General features: G+C 43.1%; 2 protein-coding genes across 2 annotated transcripts; both read left to right on the top strand.

Annotated features, from left to right (window-relative positions):
- The first annotated feature begins 166 nt into the window (after positions 1–166).
- Positions 167–2,617, top strand: LOC103661189 (disintegrin and metalloproteinase domain-containing protein 1a-like). Its single transcript, XM_008688896.2, has one exon. The coding sequence runs from the start codon at positions 167–169 to the stop codon at positions 2,615–2,617; it is 2,451 nt and encodes an 816-aa protein (XP_008687118.2).
- Positions 2,618–20,419: 17,802 nt separating this feature from the next.
- Positions 20,420–22,900, top strand: LOC103661285 (disintegrin and metalloproteinase domain-containing protein 1a-like). The gene has a single exon (XM_008688995.2). The coding sequence runs from the start codon at positions 20,420–20,422 to the stop codon at positions 22,898–22,900; it is 2,481 nt and encodes an 826-aa protein (XP_008687217.2).
- The last annotated feature ends 684 nt before the right edge of the window (positions 22,901–23,584 follow it).

Here is a 23,584-nt window from a genome sequence, read left to right as displayed (position 1 = left end):
GAGACTGGAAAGGACACAGCCAGAGGCTATGACTCTCACGGGCAGGCAGTAGCCGCCCTTTATGCAGCCAGCATAGATCTGGAGCTCATGCCTGAAGGTCTGTGTGTCAGGGAGAGCTGCTGCTGATGGACACCAGCCACACACCATCAACTGATTCACAATGGCCATGTCAGTGGAGGCTGCTTTGAGACACTCTGCCTCCTCCTTGTCCTCTCTACAGAAATACCAAGTGGTTACCTATGAGGCTGGCAGAGTGCTTCAGACTTGGGCTTCACGAAGGAAGGGCTCAAGGCGGGCACTAGCAGCACCAGGACCTTCGTGTGTCAGGTTGGGGATCATGCTAGTGTTGATACTGATTTTCCTGCCAAGCTTGAACTGTGACCCTCGCTCTGTATATTACTCTTCTTATGAAACAGTCATCCCCAAGAGTCTGACGGTCAAGGGAAGGGAAGACCCAGGGGAAAAGGCATCCTATACGCTATTAATGCAGGGCCAGAAACAGGTGATTCACCTGAGGGTGAAGAGAGACTATTTTGTGAATAACTTTCCAGTCTTCAGCTACCACAATGGTGTCCTGGGGCAAGAAATGCCTTTCGTCTCCCATGACTGTCACTATGAAGGCTACATAGAAGGAGTCCCAGGTTCTTTTGTTTCTCTCAACACCTGTTCAGGCCTCAGGGGCTTCCTGATTAAGGAGGGGAAACCCTATGGCATTGAGCCCATGGACACTTCAAAACGGTTTGAACATGTGTTGTACACCATGGCACACCAAGCTCGAGTCTCCTGTAGTGTCACTTCCAAAGGCAGCCAAGCGGTGTCCACCAGCCGGCAACAAGGGAGCAGGAAGCCTCGCAGTCTACAGGCACTGTCCTCCTTTTGGTCACACACCAAGTACGTGGAGATGTTCGTCGTGGTCAACAACCAGCGGTTCCAAATGTGGGGCAGTAACGTCAATGAGACAGTCCAGAGAGTAATGGACATCACCGCTCTGGCCAACATCTTCACTAGGGGAATAAACACCGAGCTGGTGCTGGCTGGAATGGAGATTTGGACCGAGGGGGACCTCATAGAAGTCCCAGCGGACTTGCGAGTTACACTCAGGAATTTCAATAGCTGGCGACAGGAGAAGCTCTTCCATCGTGTGAAGCACGATGTTGCCCACATGATCGTGGGACATCATCCTGGAGAGGATGTGGGACAGGCGTTTCTCAATGGTGCCTGTTCAAGAGGCTTTGCAGCAGCTGTTGAATCCTTCCATCATGAAGATGTCCTCCTGTTTGCAGCGCTCATGGTCCACGAGCTTGGGCACAACTTGGGTATTCAGCACGACCACTCGGCCTGCATTTGTAAAGATAGACGCTTTTGCCTCATGCATGAGAATATCACTAAAGAAAGTGGCTTCAGCAACTGCAGCTCTGACCACTTTTACCAGTTCCTCCGGGAACACAAAGGGGCCTGCCTATTTAACAAGCCTCGGCCCAAAGGTCGCCTGCGTAGGCAAGCCACCTGTGGAAATGGCGTGTTGGAGCAGAATGAGGAGTGTGACTGTGGACCCGACTGTGGTGGTAACCCATGCTGTGACCAAACATGTAGGCTGAAGGAGCATGCCCAGTGTAGTGAAGGACTATGCTGTTTTAATTGCCGGTTGAGACATAAAGGATTCATGTGTCGCTCTGCTTCTGGAGAGTGTGACCTCCCAGAGTATTGTGATGGTACTTCTGGAGTATGCCCCAGAGACCACTATAAGCAAGATGGTACAGCGTGTGATGTAATTCACTATTGTTTTATGGGCCGGTGTAAGAACCCTGATACTCAGTGCATGGATATATATGGGTTCCCTGCAAGGTCTGCCCCAGAAGACTGTTATATTTCCATGAACACCAGAGGGGACCGGTTTGGCAACTGTGGCTTTGGGGCTTCACCTCATTCAAAATATGTTAAGTGTTCTGATGAGAATATATTTTGTGGGAAACTTGTATGTACAAATATTAGACAGATACCAGCAATCAAACGCCACCATACAGTGATCCAGGTCCCTCATGAAAAAGACTTCTGCTGGAGCATGGATGCCTATAACCTTACTGATATCCCTGATGATGGAGATGTGGACACTGGTACCCTTTGTGCCCCATACAAAGTCTGCATGAATTACTCCTGCATTGATCATGCCGTGTTTAGGTACGACTGTGAACCAAAAGAAATGTGTAATGGGAGAGGAGTTTGCAACGATTTAAGGCACTGCCACTGTGAGGAGGGCTATGCCCCCCCTGACTGCAAAGCTCCAGGAAATGGGGGTAGTGTGGACAGTGGTCCCCCCAGCAAGCCAGATGATGGAAATCCAAGTGAAGATGAAAGTAGAAGTCTTAGTTTTGATCGTGGTAATTTTGGCAGAGTAGGTGAGAATAAAGATGAAGCCAAAAGCCTTGGCAAGATAGTGTACATGTTTCCCTTATTGCTTGTAGCAATATTTTTAAGTCTGGTTATTGGTGCCAGTGTTGGGGCTGGAAAGGAAATATCACAGTGCTCACAAGAGGCTCCAGAAGAAACTGAAGAAGAAGCTGTAGAAGAAAAGGAAGTAGGCAGAGTAGAGGAAGAAGTAGAGGGAAAAAATGAGTAGTGACAGGAAGAAGTCTAATACAGCAAATACCCAAAACACTGGGTGGAATGGAGGTTCAATGAAGCAAACATGAAGTGCAAACTGATGGTACCAGTGGCCCTAATAGGGACTCTACAGTCTGTAGAAATGTACAACTCTGCAAGGAGGGCTTTTCTTCTCCAGTGTAGTCATTGATTATGTATACATACATAAAATCATTTATAAAAATATTTTAATATTTTCATTATCACATTTTATGAAACATTTAAATTAAACTTTTCTCATGAAACATTCAGCTCAGTATCTTGTGTTAGTAGGTCCAGTTTTGAGTTATCTGTTTTTTAGGGAATGTCATCTTTCATCTACTTTGTTGGATGTACAGTATTATATATCCCTATATATATTGGGGTCCAGGTTTTCACCCCACTTATAACTACACATTACATTAGGAAAGTTGTTTCTATGTTTGTTGTTCTAATTGCTCTGTGAAGTGTCTCCATGAAATGAAAAGATTTTAAATTAAAAAGTAAATAAATATCTGTTTTCAAACAAATAGCACTTTAGGCTTTATGTGGCCTATTACCTGGGTCTCCTTCCATTTTGCGGTTCTCTTGAAGGGCTCCATTTAATTCAGGGTGGTATGATCACCCTGGTTCGGGGTGAAAGGGGCAGGGGTGGGCAACCTGGCCAAGAGGTGATCTTGACTACTGCTCATTTTACTTTCTTCTATTTTCTACTTTGTTAATTCTATTTAATTTTCAATTTTTTATTAAGTTAATATACTATTGAGTGACTATCCAAAGGACCAGAGCTTTAGAGGGCAGTTCATTATAAAGACAGCACAAGTACCTATATAATCGCATGACCCATTCAGAGCAAGATGCTGTGTTAAACACTTTACATTCATTGTCTTAATTTTATCCTCCAGTCCATCCTATGAGACCTCCCATCTACATGAGGAAACAGACCCCGAAGAGTTCTGCTCTAGAGCTAGTAACCTTTGTCTTGTTCAAGGTACAACTGAATCTACATTCCCCACTGCCCCGTGAGCCCTTCCTTCAGTTAAAAAAGTGACCAGACAATCAAAATGTCCTTTACGTGTCCAGGTAGTGGCTTCTTGCTCAGTGACTCTACCAAAGCGAAAGCCTTACAGATGCATGCCTTACTGCTACCATGAACCTACCACACTGTGTAGTCATTACCGATGGAAGTGCCTTTTCCCCTATTACATTCTGACATCATGGAGTGGTAAGTTTATCTTATTTAGCTCTGAGGCCCCGGCTCATTGTGGGTGCTCAGTAAATGTTGATCAAGTGAAGGACTTAACTAGAGCCAACCTTAAAATAGGAGGGTAACTTCTATGGATGCCACTTGCTAAAACCTTGCTCGGGTGCAGTGTTGCTACAGGTTGAGTGTTCTGAATCTCGGGGAAGTTCCTGAGCATCAGTCCCTGACCATACATTTGCTGAGTCCTTCTTCTAACTGCCTGACCTACATGACAGAAAAGAACAGAAAAAAGAATGATAAGACCTGATTTCTGCCTTCAAGAAGCTTATATTAATTACTTTTGCTGGAACAAAACTAAACTTCAGAGCAAAATCCAAACTCAGGACTTCAGTTATGTAAGATTCCAGGTCATGAGATTTACTGGGAACCAAATCTCAAAGCGTTCTATGCCAGAAGGTGAAAACACACCATTAGATGGTAGTCAGCGAGAGCAGTGATAATAACGGTAGAACTGGGTAAGTGAAGGCCTCCACGTGTAAATTTTTGATTAGAGACTCTTGAAAAAGATGTGGAGGATTTCTGCTGAGAAGCACTTCAGTGGAGAACAGGAGGGGGTGACCTTCCTAACTGCATGTGATGGTGACTATGCTAAAAGCTAAAAAGCATCACACAGTTTTACTAGCTTCTCAAGTATAAGGGAATCAAGATTTAGGTAGGGGGTGATTATGCTTAGCTAATTTAATTGCATTCTTTAAAGACTAAAAGTCAGATAGATAATTGGGAATCAATCAATAAAACCTATTTAAAACTTCACAACAGGGGCACCTGGGTGGCTCAGTCAGTTAAGGGTCTGCCTTTGGCTCAGGTCACGATCTCAGGGATAGAGATATCTCTGAGATAAGGCCTCAAGTCACACTACCTGCTCAGTGGGGAATCTGCTTCTCCCTCTCCCTCTCCCCTCCCTGCCCATCCCCGCACTCATGCTCTCTCTCTTGCTCAATAAGTAAATAAAATCTTTAAAACAAAAAACGAAAACTTTATGATATTTCACAACAAAGTTTACAAAAATTTAGCAAATACACAAGTTGGAAGTTGAATAGACTTCTTTTTAATTTTTAGTTGCTGTCCTTATGATTGTAAGACAAGGTTGAAGACAGGAAACAAAAGTCAGGACAGGCTATTTGAATGAACTTCCTCTGAAAAACTGATAGAAAACTGGACATACTTATAAACTGTCAAGTAAATCTTAAAATGTGTGGAAACCCCAAATCCTAGGGATTGGTTGAAGTTCTTTAGCATCTGCTATAGAAGGGAGGGGACCAATTTTAATGTGGGCAAAAAAAGAGAGGTAGTGTAAGTCGGGTTCGAGGTTCAACCTTCTGCATTCGTGTGACTGCTTCTACAAAGCACACTTTTTTGCCTGATTCCTTCCCCCCATTATGTTTGGGGGATTCTGAGGTGTGCTTGCTTACATGTTCCATGATCTGTGTGGGTAGTCACTCATGACCCAAGCAGTTGCAGCCCCAAGAGATTCTGACAATGACTCTTTGCCAAGCTTTACTGCCCTTCCCTGGGTGGCAATGTCCTCTCTGTGGTCCCTAAGGCTGTTGGAGACTGAGGCCCTTTCCTTACTTTCCCAAATCATAGCCAAGTCTAGGCTCTAGACTTTTATCCAGAGTTAGAGGGAACAAAGAGAAACTACAATGTGGAAAAGAATGCATTTGGGTGTGTCCAATATTAATGTTTCTGGAGTCCAGAGGTCATGTCCCTCCCTGGGAGACTTGGATAGGTCCTCTCTTTCCTTGGACGTCCCCACCCTGACATCTTTTCCTATCCACGTAGGAGTACTTTGGGAATGTCCTCAAAACTTGGAGCCAGACGCCAACCTCCCCTCTGGGGTTCAGTTGAAGGAAAAAGAAAAGATTTACGTTAAACACAGGTGACATTATCAACCTCATAGGGATGCAATTCTGCACTAACTAAAGTTTTGCACTAGTCTGCAAAATTTCTTGACACTGTATTAAAAATTAAAATAAAAACTTCCAGTGTTTACAAACTTAACTTCAGAAGTCAATTTTGGTGTTTCTTTGGGCAAACATGGTTACTGAAATGTTTTCTCAAAACCAAAAGCAGACTTCCTCCAAGAATGTTTGCAAAATGCTGACTCTTTAAAATTAATATTCTGCCTCCTTCTGGACATTAAGCTGTAAAACTTTTTGGACCAGGGAAGAATAGGGGGAAAAAAGTCCAATACTGCTTTTGCTAGTTAATAAAATCATGGCAGTCTTACCTAAGGAGGTCATGATACAGTGAAATGCATGAGGATAATGAAGGTGTTGGATTAGTTTGTGAAGGACAAAGCCACGGTGACTCTTGTCACAGTTAGAAAACAATTTTCTAAATATTTACAAAGGAAACATCAGAGATGGAATCACGATTGACCAAGTATTTGCAAACCAATGCCCATTTTACTGCTGGAAACTACCTAACTGGGCTCTGTAATGACCTTCCCAAGGTTCTCCAGACACTGATCTTGTCACTCCAGTCTGGAGTTCAGGAACGTCCACTGCTCTCTCATTAGCTAGAGCAGAAGATGTAAACTTGGTGTGGCATTAAAGGACTCTGACAACTGGGTCCTCCTGTCCACTTCCAGCTATTGTCTCCTATGACTTTTGAAAACAAGCATGTCCTCATTCCTCATACCAGTATGTCTACAGGAAAGACCTGTGTCCTCACTACACGTCACGGCCACTTCCCACTCTGGGCTCTTGATTCCACTGAATGACCTTACTCTTCCCTACCCTTACTTGGTTCAACCTTCACAGCTCCAGAGAGGCTCTTGAAACTGCTCCAGAATACCTTTCTTTACTTTTTTGAAGGAAACATGGGCTCTCCTTGAGGATATTCATGGAAAGAACCTATAGAGCAGTCAGTCTGAAACAGACCATCAAGTGATTGTTTTCTACAGAACAAGGGAGTATCCATACATCCTTGTCCTTGAGTGAAATCTCCAATTAGTACTTCAAGAGCGAGAATTGTGTTTGCTCACCCAATATGTTCAGAATCTCAAATTCTGGAGCTACTCATGTATTAGTGGAGAAATGGAAAGAAAGCCTCACAAGACACAAAAGGAGTGAGGTCTGAAGCCTCAACCTTTCTCCTAGTTTTGCATTTTCAGTCACCTAATAATCATGAGTTGGGTGTGAGTGCAGACAATTTTCACCCATGAAAAGCAGAAATAAAAAAGGTACAGTGTCAGTGCAAGGGGACAGGAGAGAAGGCTCTCCCTCTTGCCATCCACTGACCACTTATACACCTGAAGCCTCCCTTTATGGTTCCACAGGTAAGTTGGGTCATCAGAAAAATACAGAAAAGTAAACAAAGATGCCAAATAAAGCAAAGGCTACATATTAGTTCTATGCCTTGTAAAAATAAGAACGGACCACAACTCTGAGGTAACTGATGTGTCATGGTTTAAGGAAAGCCTACAGACAGGACTCTCTTTATAAAACCGTTGCAACAAAATGATACCAGTACATCAGGTCCCCAAACTGTTCAGAGTCTCTATTGCAGTATTTACATTTTATGTAACAATGCACCTAAAAAAAGAAACTGTTCCTTTTATTCATGATTTTTTTCCAAAACAGATACAACTTTAATTATCTTTATTGTCACATTAGCTGTATTTATGACCCATGTCTAGTGGTGTTTTACAAAACAACTCAAGCGTAAGAGAAAACAGTAGGCTACCTTTCCTAAGAACCGTGAGAGCTCTTTTCTTCTCCTTGATGCTAAGAGCATGAGAGCTGCATAAGCTTGGAGTCTTGTGTTCTCCTAGCCTAACAAAACCAACCAGAGAGGATTTTCTGAGAGTAAATAATAACCTTTCTAAAAAGAAGACAGTCACCTTTCTTCTGAGTGAGGGGGCTTTCATCTTCCCTGTCCCTAAATCCCAGGTGCTACTTTCTGGCTGATTGGTCTTACACACCGAAATTCAATTCCTTGGGCCTAGGTTTCTGCCTCAGTAAGACGGCCACACAAAGGGCACTTCTCACAGACTGGTTGAGAGATTAAGTTACGTAATGTGTGTGCCGGTATCGAGTGCACTGCTTGGCATATAGCAGGTGCTCAGATCAACACTGAGAAGATCTAAAATCAACTGTGTCGAAGGATGTAAGATTATATAAATTGTAGGCTGTTGAGCAATGGTAAGATCTGCCACTACCGAGTCACAATACCGAATTTCCTTTATACCTATGGCATTCTGATCCATCATATATATGGTCATTGCAAACACATTCTACTTCCCCTGCTAAACTGAAAATCTCTGGGGGTGAGAAGGAGTGGGATTTGGTTAATGTGGCAATCACTGCTTTAGGCCCAGTTACAGGTAAGACTGGTAAGGACTTTCTTTCTTTCCTTAGAGACCCTCTCCAGACCATGGTGGCATTAAAAGCAATCCTGCTGCTTGGATCCTAAGTCAAGGATTCTAGCTTTCTCCCTCTTCTGACTGTATCCTTAGTCCTTAATGTGCAAATGGCTCAGGACAGGCCCACTTGCATATTCAAGGCTTGCTGTCCAACGCTGGTGCTTTTTACAGAAGTCTAATTTGACTGTGAGGCTGACACATGTCACCTCTCCCCATTCATTCATTCATCCATCCATTCACTCATTCATTCATTCCACCACTGTTGAATCCTTACCTATGAACTGTTGTACTAGTACTATGGACATGGTAGAAAATAAGACGAAGCCCCCGATCCCAGGAAAATTAAAAAAAAAAAATACTAACCTGACACACAAAAAAGATAACTACGTGATGTGCCAGGATGTAATCTGTGCGATGGAACAGAACGAAGCAGTGCAAGGGGAACAAGAGTGATGTTAGGGTGGAGTGCTATTTGCAGCCAGTGGTCAGAGGAGGGAAGAGCAAACCAGGGAGAGGGAAGTCTAAGTGGGAGGGTCCTGAGATGGGAGCATGCTTGGCATGTTTGAAGTTCAGCAAGGAGGTCAGCATTATCTGGACAGAGTGGGCATCGTGGAGTAGCAGTTGAGGGCTGTGGGTGGAGACAGGTCACATGAAGACTTGGTAAGGATCGGTAAGGAATTCTGATTCTATTTCAGCGGAGACGGGAAGCACAGAAGGGTTTTAGCAAGGGAATGACCAGAGCTGAGAAGTCCTGAAGGATCACTCCACCTGCTACATGATCAAAGAACAGACAGGGGTAGGGCGATGGGCCACTGCATAAGCAGAGAATCCTTAGAGATCTTGTCATGTGCCAAGTGGGAGATGTCGGAAGCTTTTAGGAGGGTGGCTGAAGTGGAAGTGGTGAGAAGAGGCTAGAATCTGGGTATACTGTGAGGTAGAGCTCAAAGGATTTGCTGACAGAGCAAGGCAGAGAAAGGCAGCAAGGAAGGACTCCAGTGGCTCTGCCCTGAGCAACTGCAAGAACAGAGTTGCCATTCACTGAGGTGTAGATGAGTGTGGAAAGAGCAGGAGTTGGACGTGTTTAGCCTGAGACGGCTATTAAACACCCATGTGGGCATGCCAGCTAGGCAGGAAGATGACTGAGTCTGGAATTCAGGAGAGAGGTCAGCCACAGATGTCTATCTGAGAATTGCCCGTCTGGAGATGATATCCAAGCCACGGACCGGCTGCCTCTGCCTAGGGAGCAGAGCCACCAGCTAGAGAAAGGAACAGATCGAGGACTGGGTGTGAGGACTTAAGCTCCAGGGCATTCCCTGGGTAGGTGTTGATAAGATGAGGACTCAGGAAAGAAGTGGGAGAAGGAGTGGCCGGCATGGTAGGGGTACCACCAGGGGAGAGCATTGTCCTGCAAACCAAGACAGAAAGTGTTTCTAGAAGAGCCTTACACCACAAAGCCAGTCCATCTGCAAATTCGCTTGGCTCTACCTTCAACATATATTCAGAATGTGACCTCGTATCACCACTGCCCCCGACCCCCACTCTCCAGTGCACTGCAAGCCATCATTCCTCTTCTCTTCTCCAACCTCAGAAGTCTCCTGATCTCTCTAGCCCTGAGTCACCGTAGCTAATTTCCAGCCAGCGGAGGCAAGCGATTATTTTCAAAGTTTAAGTCAGAACATACCGATCATCAAGTGTAGCCAGTAGGTCCAAGGTGAGGACAGTGATGATCATTTGGTTTGACAATGGAGAGTTAGTCATTGGTATCCTGGAGCAGAGCAGTTTGGATGGACGGTGGGAATGACAGCTTATTCTCCTGGAGTCAAAATGTAAAGGATGAGCCAGACAAACCTCTGTGAGGTGTTCAATGCATCGGTATTCAGAGAAATACAGATTACATAGCCACAAAGAGATGTCGCTACACACCAAGACCGGCTATACGAAACTGAAAATGCCTGGCACTGCTGTGGAACAGCAGAAGCTCTCCTAAACTCTTCGAAACCTAAAGCGGCATCCACTTTGAAATAGCACTTTTAACTTCCAGTTACATTTATTTTCTCAAGTACCCCATAACTTAGCTCTTTTACTCTTAGGCAAATCCCTAGAAATTTCTGCTTATTTGCTTCAAGTTCCTGACAACAATAGGTCATAAGCAGCACTCTTCATAGTATTCCAAAAGAAAAGACCCTGTGTTCACGAATGATGCGATGAATGTTGTGACTGATCCACACAGAGAAATACAAGTGTAGAACAACGTGGCAAGGAAGCACTATGGCGCACAAACAGAGTTAAGTGGAAACTTAAATACCATGTGGAACAAAAGAGGCCACACTGCATTCGTGTGGATTCTAGGAAGTTAAGAGGTAAAATGGGAAGCACTCCCAAAATGTTAAATAAGGTCCTCAGAAATCCCCTCCTCCATAAAAACTGCATTTTAGCTTTTCAAGGCAAGAGTCAAAAATGCACGTTTTGGAGGTGTGGGAATTAATCCAAGACACAGAACCAGTGAAGCTTGTTTGTTCAAAAATAGGAACAATGAAACGGCTGAATCTTGGTAAGAGCAGCGAGCTATGTGAGGTTTTAATTGCCCTAGTCCCATATCCCTCTCCCTCAGGTCCCCACTAGCCTCGAAAAACCGCATCATAGCAACTAGGGTAGCTGTGAAAACAGGCAGCCTAGCACCCAGTGGAATGGGCAGAACAGTCTAGAGCCTCCTCAAAAGCACCGTGGCCATAGAACTGTTACTGATTTTATGCCTGGCAGTTCCCCAGAAAACCCCCCTTCATAGGACTTGCCTTGCTATAAACTCATAGAAGAAAACATAAGGCAAATGTTTCACGGCACTGGATTTGGCAAAGATCCCTCTGACGCATGACACCAAAGGCACAGGTAACAAAAACAAAAACAAAAAGACAAAATGGACTTAAAGAAACTTTAAAAATTTTATGCATCAAAAAATGCTCTGACACAGTAAAAAGGCTACCCACAGAATGGGAGAAAATATTTGCAAATCAAGTGTCTGTCTGATAAGGGATTAATATCCAGAATATAGAGAGACACATCTACAACGCAACAACAACAACAACAACAACAACAAAAGAAACGACCGGATTAAAGACAATGGGCAGAGACATTTCTGCAAAGAAGATCAAATATGGCCTATGAGCACATAAAAAGATGCTCCACATCACTCATCATGAGGGAAATGCAAACCAAAACTACGATGAGATACCACCTCCCACCCACGAGGATGGCCACTGTCAAAAACACCCCAAAACAAAACAGAAAATAAGACATCCTGTGTTGGAGAGGACCTGGAGGAAATTGGAACCCATGTGTGCTGCCAGTGAAAACGTAAAATTCTACAGCCGCTGCGGAATGTCCTGGTTCCTCCAAAGATCAAACATAGACTTCCCATATGATCCGGTAACCCCACCTCTGGGTATACACCCCAAAGAACTGAAAGCAGGGTCTTGAAGAGCCGTTTGTATGTCCATGTTCACAGCAGCACTCTTCACAATAGCTGAAACGCGGAAGCAACCTTAGTGTCCATCGATGGACGACCAATGGAGAAGCAAAATGTGGTATATACTTACAATGAAATGCTATTCGCCCTCAGAAAGAAAAGAAATCCTGACATGTGCCACAACATGGATGGACCTTGAAGACGCTATGCCAAGTGAAATAAGCCAGCCCCCAAAAGACAAATCTTCTATGATTCCGTTCACAGGAGGCACCCAGAGTAGTCACAATCCTAGAGAGAGAAAGTAGAATGGTGGTTGCTAGTGGCTAGAGGCAAGCAGGCAATGGGGATTTACAGTTTAATGGCTATAGAGTTTCAGTTATAAGTTATAAGATGAAAAGGAGTCCTGGAGATCCATAGTGGTGACGGTGGCACAACATTATGAACAGATTTATTGCCACGGAAGCGTACACTTAAAAATGGTTACGATGGTAAGTTTTAGGCTATGTGTGTTTTAACTCAATAAAATGATTGGAAGGAAAAGTGAAATACTTCTCACTCTGAGAGAAACACAGCACTGAGAATGTGAAAAGACAGCCCACAGGATGGGAGAAATATTAGTGGATCATATATCTGGTGGGGACTAGTACCCAGAAAACATTAAGAACTCTTACAACTCAACCAGAAAAAGATGTCCAATTTTAAAAGGGCACAGGATGTGCACAGACATTTCTCCATTTCGACTGCAATCTGGGCAGGGGCCAGCAAAACACAGAAGCACAGCAAGACAACCTCTCGCTCCCCTGGAAGGAACGGCTTGGGTCCGCACCCCAGGAGTCTGTAAAGTTTGGAGACTTGAAACCAGGTGGGGTGGCTGAGATAAAAAAAAAACTCGGTCACAAGCCCGGTCACAAAGAGGATGGTCGGAAACCAGGGAGACAAGAGTGATTGACTGCATTTCTGTGTGGGCTCCCTGAAGAGTGGGGGGCGTAGACTAGAGATTGGTGCACGGCCATATCCATACCCCTCCACCCCATCAGTGCTGAAAGCCTTCAGAGAACAAAACAGTGTGCAGCAAAGTGCAATCTGGAGCTGCCTGCACTGAGCCCCGTCCCTTGATAAGGGGAGTGCAATTCCATCTGGCAAGGCACCTGAGAATCACCGCAACAGACCCCTCTTCTGGAAGACCAGCTGGAACAACTCGCTAGCACCAAGGTTACCGATCATAGAGAACTGCAAAACTTCAGCTTTTGGGAAAAACGGTATATAGCATTCGTGTGGGTTTTTATTATTATTTTTTTAGTCTTCCAGTTTTATTTTTTTCAGGTATTTTCTTATTTAATTCTTTTTTTTGTTATTAAAAATTTTAATATATACATACTTTATTTTCCTTCCATTGTTTTTTGTATTTTTGTATTATTATTATATTTATATAATAGTTTATATATATTTATAAATAGATATTATATTTATCATATGTTTATACATAGAAGTTTTTCATTTTTTCCTATATTTGAGATCTAGTTTCTTTTAACAAACAAACCAAAATACACTCAGGATGTACTTTATTGTTTTGTTCTCTTTTACTTCTTGTTTGATTTCTTCTTATTTTTGTTTCTGTTTTCTTTTTTTTAAGATATTTTATTTATTTATGTGACAGAGAGACAGCCAGCGAGAGAGGGAACACATCAGGGGGAGTAGGAGAGGAAGAAGCAAGCTCCTAGCGGAGAAGCCCTATGTGGAACTCCATCCCAGAACGCCGGGATCACGCCCTGAGCCGAAGGCAGACGCTTAACGACTGCGCTACCCAGGCGCCCCTGTTTCTGTTTTCTTGTGGTTAGTTTTGTTTGTATTTTTCGGTGTTGTTGTTATTTTTGTCTTTTCTCTCTTTCTTCTATTCTTGTCTGGACATAATGATGAGACGGAGAAAGACACACCAAAAGAAAGAACAGGAGGAAGTACTACTCACTGCCAGGGATTTAATCAATATGGATATAAGTAAGATGTCACAACTAGAATTCAAAACAATTATAAAAAAATATGCTTGGAAAAAAAGCATAGAAGATACTAGAGAAACATTACTGTAGAAACAAAAGAGCTAAAATCTAATTAGGTGAAAATTAAAAATGCGATTACTGAGATGCAGTCAAAAATGGAGGCTCAATAGCTTGGATAAATGAGGCAGAAGAGAGAGTCAGTGATATATAAGACAAAACGATGGAAAACAGGGAAGCTGAGAAAGAGAGAAAAACAACTACTGGATGATGAAGGGAGACAATGAGAAATCAGTGATACCATAAGGTGAAATAATATTCGAATAATAGGGGTCCCAGAAGATGAAGAGGGGTGCAGAAGGTCTATTTGAACTAATTATAGCTGAGCACTCCCCTAATCTGGGGAAGGAAAGAGGCATTCAAGTCCTGGAGGCACACAGAAACCCCCTGAAAATCAATAAAAATAGGTCAACATCTCGACATATGATAGTGAAGCTTGCAAATTTCAGAGATAAAGAGAAAATCTTGAAAGCAGCTCAGGACAGAAGGTCTGTAACCTACAAGGGTAGAAACATAAGGCTGGCAGCAGACCTGTCCACAGAGACCTGGCAGGCCAGAAAGGACTGGCATGATATATTCGATGTGCTAAATGGGAAAAAGATGCAGTCAAGAATCCTTTATCCAGCAAGGCTTTCTGTCACTCAGAATAGGAAGGCAAGGATTAAGAGTTCCAGGACAAACAAAAATCTAAAGGAATTCCTAAATGCCACACCAGCCCTGCAAGAAATAAATAGTTAAAGGGCATCCTTTGAGTGAAGAGAGAGCCTAAAAGTAACAAAGATCAGGAAGCAACAGAGACAATCTATAGAAACAGCGATTTTACAGGAAATACAATGGCACTTAATATCTTTCAATAATTACCTATGAATGACGAATGGACTGAATCAAAAACACACAGTATCAGACTGGATAAAAACAAGACCCATCGATATACTGTCTACAAGAGACTCATTTTAGACCCAAAGTCACCTCAGATTGACAGTGAGGGGTGGAGAACCATTTTGCATGCTAATGGACATCAAAAAGAAAGCTGGAGTAGCAATCTTTATGTCAGACAAACTAGATTTTAAACCAAAGGCTGTAATAAGAGACAAAGAAGAGACACTATATCATAATGAAAGGGTCTATCCAACTAGAAGATCAACAACTGTAAATATTTATTCCCCTAAGTTGGGAGCGCCAATCTATATAAACCAATTAATAACAAAATTAAGGAAACACAATATAATAGTACAATCATAGTAGGGGATTTAACACCCTACTCACAGCAACGGACAGATCATCAAGCAGAAGATAAACAAGGAAACAAGGGCTTTGAATGACAATTGCACCAGATGGCCTTCACAGACCTATCTGAGCATTTCATCCTAAAGCAACAGAATACACATTCTTCTCAGCACATGGAATATTCTCCAGAATAGATCACACAATGGGTCACATCAGATCAGGTCCCAAGTGGTGCAAAAAGAGGAGATCAACCATGCATGTTTTCAGACCACAATGCTTTGAAACTGGAACCAACAAATCCGGAAGAGGAAAGAGTAGGAAGGAACACAAATACATGGAGGGAAAGAGCATCACAAAGAATGAATGGGTCAACGGGAAATTAAAGAAGAATTTAAAAAACATGGAAACAAATGAAAATGAAATACAACAGTTCAGAACCTTTGGGATGCACCAGAGGCAGTCTGAAGAGCAAGTATATAACAATATAAACCTTTCTCAAGAAACAAGAAAAGTCTCAAATACAAACCTAACCTTACACCTAAAGGAGCTGGAAAAAGAACAGCAAAAAAGCCCTAAATCCAGCAAAAGAGCAATAATAAAGATTGAGCAGAAATCAATATCAAGAAATTAAAAAAAAAAACCCCAAACAGTAAAGAACAGATCACAAGGAAACTAGAAGCTGGTTCTTTGAAAGAATTAATGAGATGATAAACCCAGCCAGGCTTAGCATAAAGAAAAGAAACCAAATAAACAAAATTCATGAATGAAAGAGGAGAAATCACAACCAACAACGAAGAAACACAAGCAATTTATAAGAGAAATATTATGAGCAATTATAGGCAACAAATTAGGCAATCTGGAAGAAATGGATGCCTAGAAACATATAAACTACCAAAACTGAAACAAAAGAAACAGGAAAACTCAGAAACAGATCTTAAGTAGCCATACAAAACAACTGAAGCAGTAATCAAAAAGCTCACAATGAACAAGAGCCAGGGCCAAATGCCCTGCCTCCCAGTGGACTTCTACCAAACATTTAAAGAAGAATTAATTTCTATTCTTCTGAAGCTGTTTCAAAAAATCGAAATGGAAGGAAAACTTCCAAACTCATTCCGTGACGCCAGCATTACCTTGATCCCAAAGCAGACAAAGACCCCACCAAAGAGCAGAATTACAGAGCAATATCCCTGATGAACATGGATGCAAAAATTCGCTCCAAGATACTAGCTAATAGGATCTAAGAGTACATTAAAAGGATTATTCACCACAACCAAGTGGGATTTACTCCTGGGCTGCAGGGTGGTTCAACATTTATTGACTTCCAACAATAGCTTCATTGATGCATAACTCACACTGGACAGCCACATGCCGAAGAATGAAACCGGACCACGTTCTTAAACCATACACAAGAATAAACTCAAAATGGATGAAAGACCTAAAAGTGAGACAGGAGTCCACCAAAATCCTAGAGGAGAACACAGGCAGCAACCTCTCGGACCTCGGCTGCAGCAACTTCTTCTTCGACACGCCTTCAAAGGCAAGGGACACAAAAGCAAAAGTGAACTATTGGGACTCGATCAAGATAGAAAAGTTTTGCACAGCAAAGGAAATGGTCAACAAAACTAAAAGGCAACCTACAGAATGGGAGAAGATATTTACAAATGACATATCAGATAAAGGGCTAGTATCCAAAATCTATAAAGAACTTCTCAAACTCAACACTTAAAAAAACAAACAATCTGCTACTAGGTATTTAACCCCAATGATACAGATGCAGTAAAAAGAAGGGGTACCTGCACCCCAACGTTCATAGCAGCAATGTCCACAACAGCCAAAGTGTGGAAGGAACCGAGATGCCCTTCAACAGAAAAATAGATAAAGAAGATGTGGTCCGTATATACAATGGAATATTACTCACCCATCAGAAAGGATGAATACTCATCATTTGCATCGACATGGATGGAACTGGAGGGAATTATGCTAAGTAGAGTCAGTCAAGCAGAGAAAGACAATTATCATATGGTTTCACTCATATGTGGAACATAAGGAATAGAGCAGAGGACCACAGGGGAAGGGAGGGAAACTGAATGGGAAGAAATCAGAGAGGGACACAAACCATGAGAGACTATGGACTCTGGGAAACAAACTGAGGGTTACAGAAGGGAGGGGTGGAGGGATGGGGTGACCAAGTGAGGGGTATTAAGGAGGGCACGTGTTGGGGTGAGCACTGGGTATTACATGTAACTAATGAATCGTTGAACTATACAACAAAAACTTATGATGTACTATATGTTGGCTAGCTGAACATAATAAAAAAAAAAAACCCAGTCAAGAAATGAGCAGAAGGCATGAATAGACATTTCTCCAAAGAAGACATGCAAATGGCTAAACGACACATGAAAAAATGCTCAACATCACTCAGCATCGGCGGAATACGCATCAAAACCACAATGAGAGACCACCTCACACCAGTCAGAATGGCTAAAGTTAATACTCAGGAAACAACAGATGTTGGTGAGGATGCGGAGAAAGGGGAACCATCGAACACTGTTGCTGGGAATGCAAACTGGTACAGGCACTCTGGAAAACAGTATGGAGATTGCTCAGAAAGTTAAAAATAGAGCTGCCCTATGACCCAGCAATTGCACTACTAGGTATTTATCCAAAGGATACAAATTAGTTATCTGAAGGGGCACATGCACCCCAGTGTTTATAGCACTGATGTCCACAATAGCCAAAAAATGGAAAGAATCCCAGATGTCCATCAACAGATGAATGAATAAAGAAGATGAGAGATATATGTAGATATAGATATAGATAGATACAGATATAGATATATAGTGGAATATTACTCAGCCATAAGAAAAGAATGAAATCCTGATATTTGCAATGATTTGGGTGGAACTAGAGGGTATTATGCTAAGCGAAATAAGACAGAGAAAGACAAATATCATATGATTTTACTCACGTGGAGTCAAAGAAACAAAACAGATAAACAGAGAAGAAGGGAAGGAGAAATACAATAAGATGGAAACAGAGAGGGAGACAAACCATAAGAGACTCTTAACCATAGGAATCAAACTGAGGGTTGCTGGAGTGGAGGTAGGGGGAATGGGGTAACTGAGTGATGGCCACTAAGGAGGGTACTTGATGGAAAGAGCCCTGGGTGTTATATGCAACTGATGAATCCCTAAATTCTACCTCTGAAACTAATAATACACTATATGTTAATTAAATTGCACTTAAATAAAAACATTTTAAAAATAAATGAGATCATAAAATATTTGTCCTTTTGGGTCTGGCTCAGCTGTTCTCTAATAATTCACTGTAAAATACATTTCTGTTTTACGCATGTTGTGTGTTTCTGCTGTGATTCAAAGTTAAACATTTCAGAAAAGAAAAAAGTAGTGATGCGGACTGGAACAAGAATGTTTATACACTTTCAAAGGGTTTCATTATGAAACAGAGAAGAGAAACCGCATGCGACTGGAGAGTGATATGGGCTGAAAAGGATGGTTTCATAAAGGTGAGATATTACTGTATATAATGAGACTGGATCTAACAGACAAACCGATGTTTAAGATGGAAAAGGGAAGGGGCGCCTGGGTGGCACAGCGGTTAAGCGTCTGCCTTCGGCTCAGGGCGTGATCCCGGCGTTATGGGATCGAGCCCCACATCGGGCTCCTCCGCTAGGAGCCTGCTTCTTCCTCTGCCACTCCCCCTGCTTGTGTTCCCTCTCTGCTGGCTGTCTCTATCTCTGTCAAATAAATAAATAAAATCTTTAAAAAAAAAAAGATGGAAAAGGGAAGGGACAACTGGAAAAGCAAACAAAGTCCACGAGAAACTGAAAGGGAAGGAGACATACAAGCAGAGGGACTGGCCTTAGATTGGAGCATGCACAACTTATCCACTACAGCAGGAGGAAAATCTAGATACAGGTGGGCTCACCTGGCACCTACATATGGAAGTACTCTTTGGATTGCTTCTGTTTTTCTCAGCCAAAGGTGAGGCCAGAAGAAATCAGGAGAGTGGACTGCTGGCTAAATGTAGGAAGAGGTACATATCGAGATCACAAATGCGCCATTAGTCAGCATGGTTGTGGGTTTTCCTGAAGACATTTTTAGCCTTTCAGGGCAGGCATCAAGCAAGTACAAACAAATAACATACAACAGATAAGACATCACAGCACTCATAACCTGGGAGTCATTTCTTCACTCGATAATGATTCTTGTTCATCTACTCTTGGACAAGCACTCTTCTAGACCTGACGGTATAAAGATGAACAGACAGAAGTAGTCACCGAATACATGGAGGCCGTATTCTAACACGGAGAGACTTTTAGGATACCTAGTTTACAACGGGCATCATCTTAGCACACCAGGAGGTCAGGGCCATCCTGAGAAGAGTGTGGGCCCAGACTCACCCACCAACATGCCCATGATACTCACGCATAAGAGGAGGCCGCTCTATCGGCATCCCCATACACAGGTTTGGACAGTGTTATAAACAGAAATTGAGAGACCGAACTCTGATGATGTTAAAACATAGGGGTATTGACCTTGCCCCATGAGTCACCATCCATTCGAGTCTATCTTGTGGCACAGGGCTGCCACTCCATTTGCCTTATCTAACAGACTGGCCTGTGAGATGTGCATATCACTATAATGCCATCCAGGGATAAAGAACAATCCGTGTTATGATGTCCATGTGTTACAGAGCAGGAGTTTTATTATTTTATTTTATTTTTTTAAAAGATTTTATTCATTTATGTGACAGAGAGACAGCCATCAAGAGAGGGAACACAAGCAGGAGGAGCGGGAGAGGAAGAAGCAGGCTCCCAGCGGAGGAGCCTGATGTGGGGCTCGATCCTAGAACGCTAGGATCACGCCCTGAATCAAAGGCAGACGCTTAATGACTGCACCACCCAGGCGCCCCAGAGCAGGAGTTTTAAAGGAGGGGAATCAAGCAACAGAGTGTACCCTCCAAAGATGTCTAAGCCTCCTGGTCTGGAACACTTGGGAGTTAGCCAAGCAACGGACGACAGGAGGGATGGGGGTGGGGCATTCCACGTGGCACAGTTGAGAAGGCATGGAGGTTTTGTTTCCACTCTCAAGGTAGGGTCTTGCATTTTAGCGTTTGCAGTCCTTCAAGATTACATCAGTCCATGATGTCAAAAGGACTTTAGCCAAGGAGCACTGAAGCTGATGCTGTGGAAGGAACTCACATAGAAAGGACACTATCTGAAGGATAACACATCAGAGAGACTGGAAAGGACACAGCCAGAGGCTATGACTCTCACGGGCAGGCAGTAGCCGCCCTTTATGCAGCCAGCATAGATCTGGAGCTCATGCCTGAAGGTCTGTGTGTCAGGGAGAGCTGCTGCTGATGGACACCAGCCACACACCATCAACTGATTCACAATGGCCATGTCAGTGGAGGCTGCTTTGAGACACTCTGCCTCCTCCTTGTCCTCTCTACAGAAATACCAAGTGGTTACCTATGAGGCTGGCAGAGTGCTTCAGACTTGGGCTTCACGAAGGAAGGGCTCAAGGCGGGCACTAGCAGCACCAGGACCTTCGTGTGTCAGGTTGGGGATCATGCTAGTGTTGATACTGATTTTCTTGCCAATTTTGTACTGTGACCCTCGCTCTGTATATTACTCTTCTTATGAAACAGTCATCCCCAAGAGTCTGACGGTCAAGGGAAGGGAAGACCCAGGGGAAAAGGCATCCTATACGCTATTAATGCAGGGCCAGAAACAGGTGATTCACCTGAGGGTGAAGAGAGACTATTTTGTGAATAACTTTCCAGTCTTCAGCTACCACAATGGTGTCCTGGGGCAAGAAATGCCTTTCGTCTCCCATGACTGTCACTATGAAGGCTACATAGAAGGAGTCCCAGGTTCTTTTGTTTCTCTCAACACCTGTTCAGGCCTCAGGGGCTTCCTGATTAAGGAGGGGAAACCCTATGGCATTGAGCCCATGGACACTTCAAAACGGTTTGAACATGTGTTGTACACCATGGCACACCAAGCTCGAGTCTCCTGTAGTGTCACTTCCAAAGGCAGCCAAGCGGTGTCCACCAGCCGGCAACAAGGGAGCAGGAAGCCTCGCAGTCTACAGGCACTGTCCTCCTTTTGGTCACACACCAAGTACGTGGAGATGTTCGTCGTGGTCAACAACCAGCGGTTCCAAATGTGGGGCAGTAACGTCAATGAGACAGTCCAGAGAGTAATGGACATCACCGCTCTGGCCAACATCTTCACTAGGGGAATAAACACCGAGCTGGTGCTGGCTGGAATGGAGATTTGGACCGAGGGGGACCTCATAGAAGTCCCAGCGGACTTGCGAGTTACACTCAGGAATTTCAATAGCTGGCGACAGGAGAAGCTCTTCCATCGTGTGAAGCACGATGTTGCCCATATGATCGTGGGACATCATCCTGGAGAGGATGTGGGACAGGCGTTTCTCAATGGTGCCTGTTCAAGAGGCTTTGCAGCAGCTGTTGAATCCTTCCATCATGACGATGTCCTCCTGTTTGCAGCGCTCATGGTCCACGAGCTTGGGCACAACTTGGGTATTCAGCACGACCACTCGGCCTGCATTTGTAAAGATAGACGCTTTTGCCTCATGCATGAGAATATCACTAAAGAAAGTGGCTTCAGCAACTGCAGCTCTGACCACTTTTACCAGTTCCTCCGGGAACACAAAGGGGCCTGCCTATTTAACAAGCCTCGGCCCAAAGGTCGCCTGCGTAGGCAAGCCACCTGTGGAAATGGCGTGTTGGAGCAGAATGAGGAGTGTGACTGTGGACCCGACTGTGGTGGTAACCCATGCTGTGACCAAACATGTAGGCTGAAGGAAAACGCAAAGTGTAGTTCTGGATCCTGCTGTAATCAAACGTGTGAATATATGGTAAAGGGATTCATGTGTCGCTCTGCTTCTGGAGAGTGTGACCTCCCAGAATATTGTGATGGTACCTCTGAGAAATGTCCCACTGACACATACAAGCAAGATGGTACACCTTGTCAAAGAGTTTACTATTGCATTCAGGGTGTGTGCAAGACCCCTGATATTCAATGTATAAATGTTTTTGGGTACCCTGCAAGATCTGCTCCAGAAGACTGTTATATTTCCATGAACACTAGAGGGGACCGGTTTGGAAACTGTGGACTTCCCACTCGAAGTAACCAGGAATATGTTAAGTGTGCAGGTGAAAATATTTATTGTGGGAAAATTATATGCACAAATGTTAAACTGGTACCATCGGTAAAAGCCATGCAAACAATGATCCAAATTCCTCATGTGGATGACTGGTGTTGGAGCTCGGATGTCCACAACCTTACTGATATCCCTGATGATGGTTATGTGCAAACTGGCACGCTTTGTGCCCCAGAAAAAATCTGTATGAATAACTCGTGCATTGATCATGCTGTGCTTAACTACGATTGTGATCCAAAAGGAATGTGTAATGGGAGAGGAGTTTGCAACAATTTAAAGCACTGCCATTGTGAGGCTGGCTATGCCCCACCTGACTGCACAACTGTAGGAACAGGGGGTAGTGTGGACAGTGGCTCTCCTCTTGTAAAACAGGAAACTGAAAACACTGGCAATATTTTCAAACATGAAGATAGTTACTTAGACCCTTTGATCATATTGTTTTTGGTACTTTTGCCCATAATATTAATATTGATAATTATTTGTGTCATCATGTATAAACGTTCTAAGGCTCCTCCAGAGCCCACAGAAAAGGGTCCAGAAGTTGCTGCAGTAAAGCCCCCAGGAGCACAGGCTGCTCCAGAAGAGGCAGCGGATGAGGTTCCGCAAGAAGAGGAAGAGGAAGAGGAAGAAGAAGAGGAAGAAGAGGAGGAAGAGGAAGAAGAGGAAGAGGAAGAATCAGAGCCATAAGAGAAGTAGTGGGAGGAAGAAGCCAAAATATCAAACATCTCAAGCACTGAGTGGGAATGAGAAGCACAGGGAAGTAAAGGTGAAGTGGGAATTGATGGCTCCACTGGCTCTGAATAGAAATACAAAGTCTATAAAAATATACTAATGTAGGAGGAGGGATTCATCCACTTTTATTATTCATTTTAGTAATTAAGGTTTTATTTATTTAATATATTAAATATTTAACTTTTTGTTTTCCACAATTCATTTGAACTTTTCACATGCATCTGTAGACATCAGTATCTTTGTCTTGGGCCGATTTTTCCATTCACCAGAAACTTCGCTAGCACATGCCATCTTTCATCTAAGTTGTTTGACATATACTACACCACATTTACCTGCATTTAATACTTTAACTTTGTAAGTAACCACTACCTATTATGACAGTTGTTTATGTGATATTATATTATCACATAATGTACATTCATGAAATGAGTGTTTAAATCCAAAAATAAATAAAACCCTATTCAGATTATACATCTCTTCAGATTCCACTTGGCATACTTATTGAGTCCATTTTGTTCTGGGACTCTGTGGGATGTACTATACCTGGGAAGCCAGAAGACCCTGATTATCCCAAAGTCAAGGGGCAAGTGCTAAATCATTCACCTTTTCAAATCTGGCAGGTGTTTAATATGATGTATG

The sequence above is a fragment of the Ursus maritimus genome, unplaced genomic scaffold (genome assembly GCF_017311325.1).
Source record: "Ursus maritimus isolate PB19 unplaced genomic scaffold, ASM1731132v1 scaffold_33, whole genome shotgun sequence".
NCBI classification, from domain to species: Eukaryota; Metazoa; Chordata; class Mammalia; order Carnivora; family Ursidae; genus Ursus; species Ursus maritimus.
Note: the sequence above shows the minus strand (reverse complement) of the source record. Positions and strands in the feature narration are given on the sequence as shown.

What these genes read in the sequence shown, in the direction of transcription:
- LOC103661189 (XM_008688896.2), top strand. Translation starts at nt 167, where the DNA reads ATGTCAGTGGAGGCTGCTTTGAGACACTCTGCCTCCTCCTTGTCCTCT.
- LOC103661285 (XM_008688995.2), top strand. Translation starts at nt 20,420, where the DNA reads ATGTCAGTGGAGGCTGCTTTGAGACACTCTGCCTCCTCCTTGTCCTCT.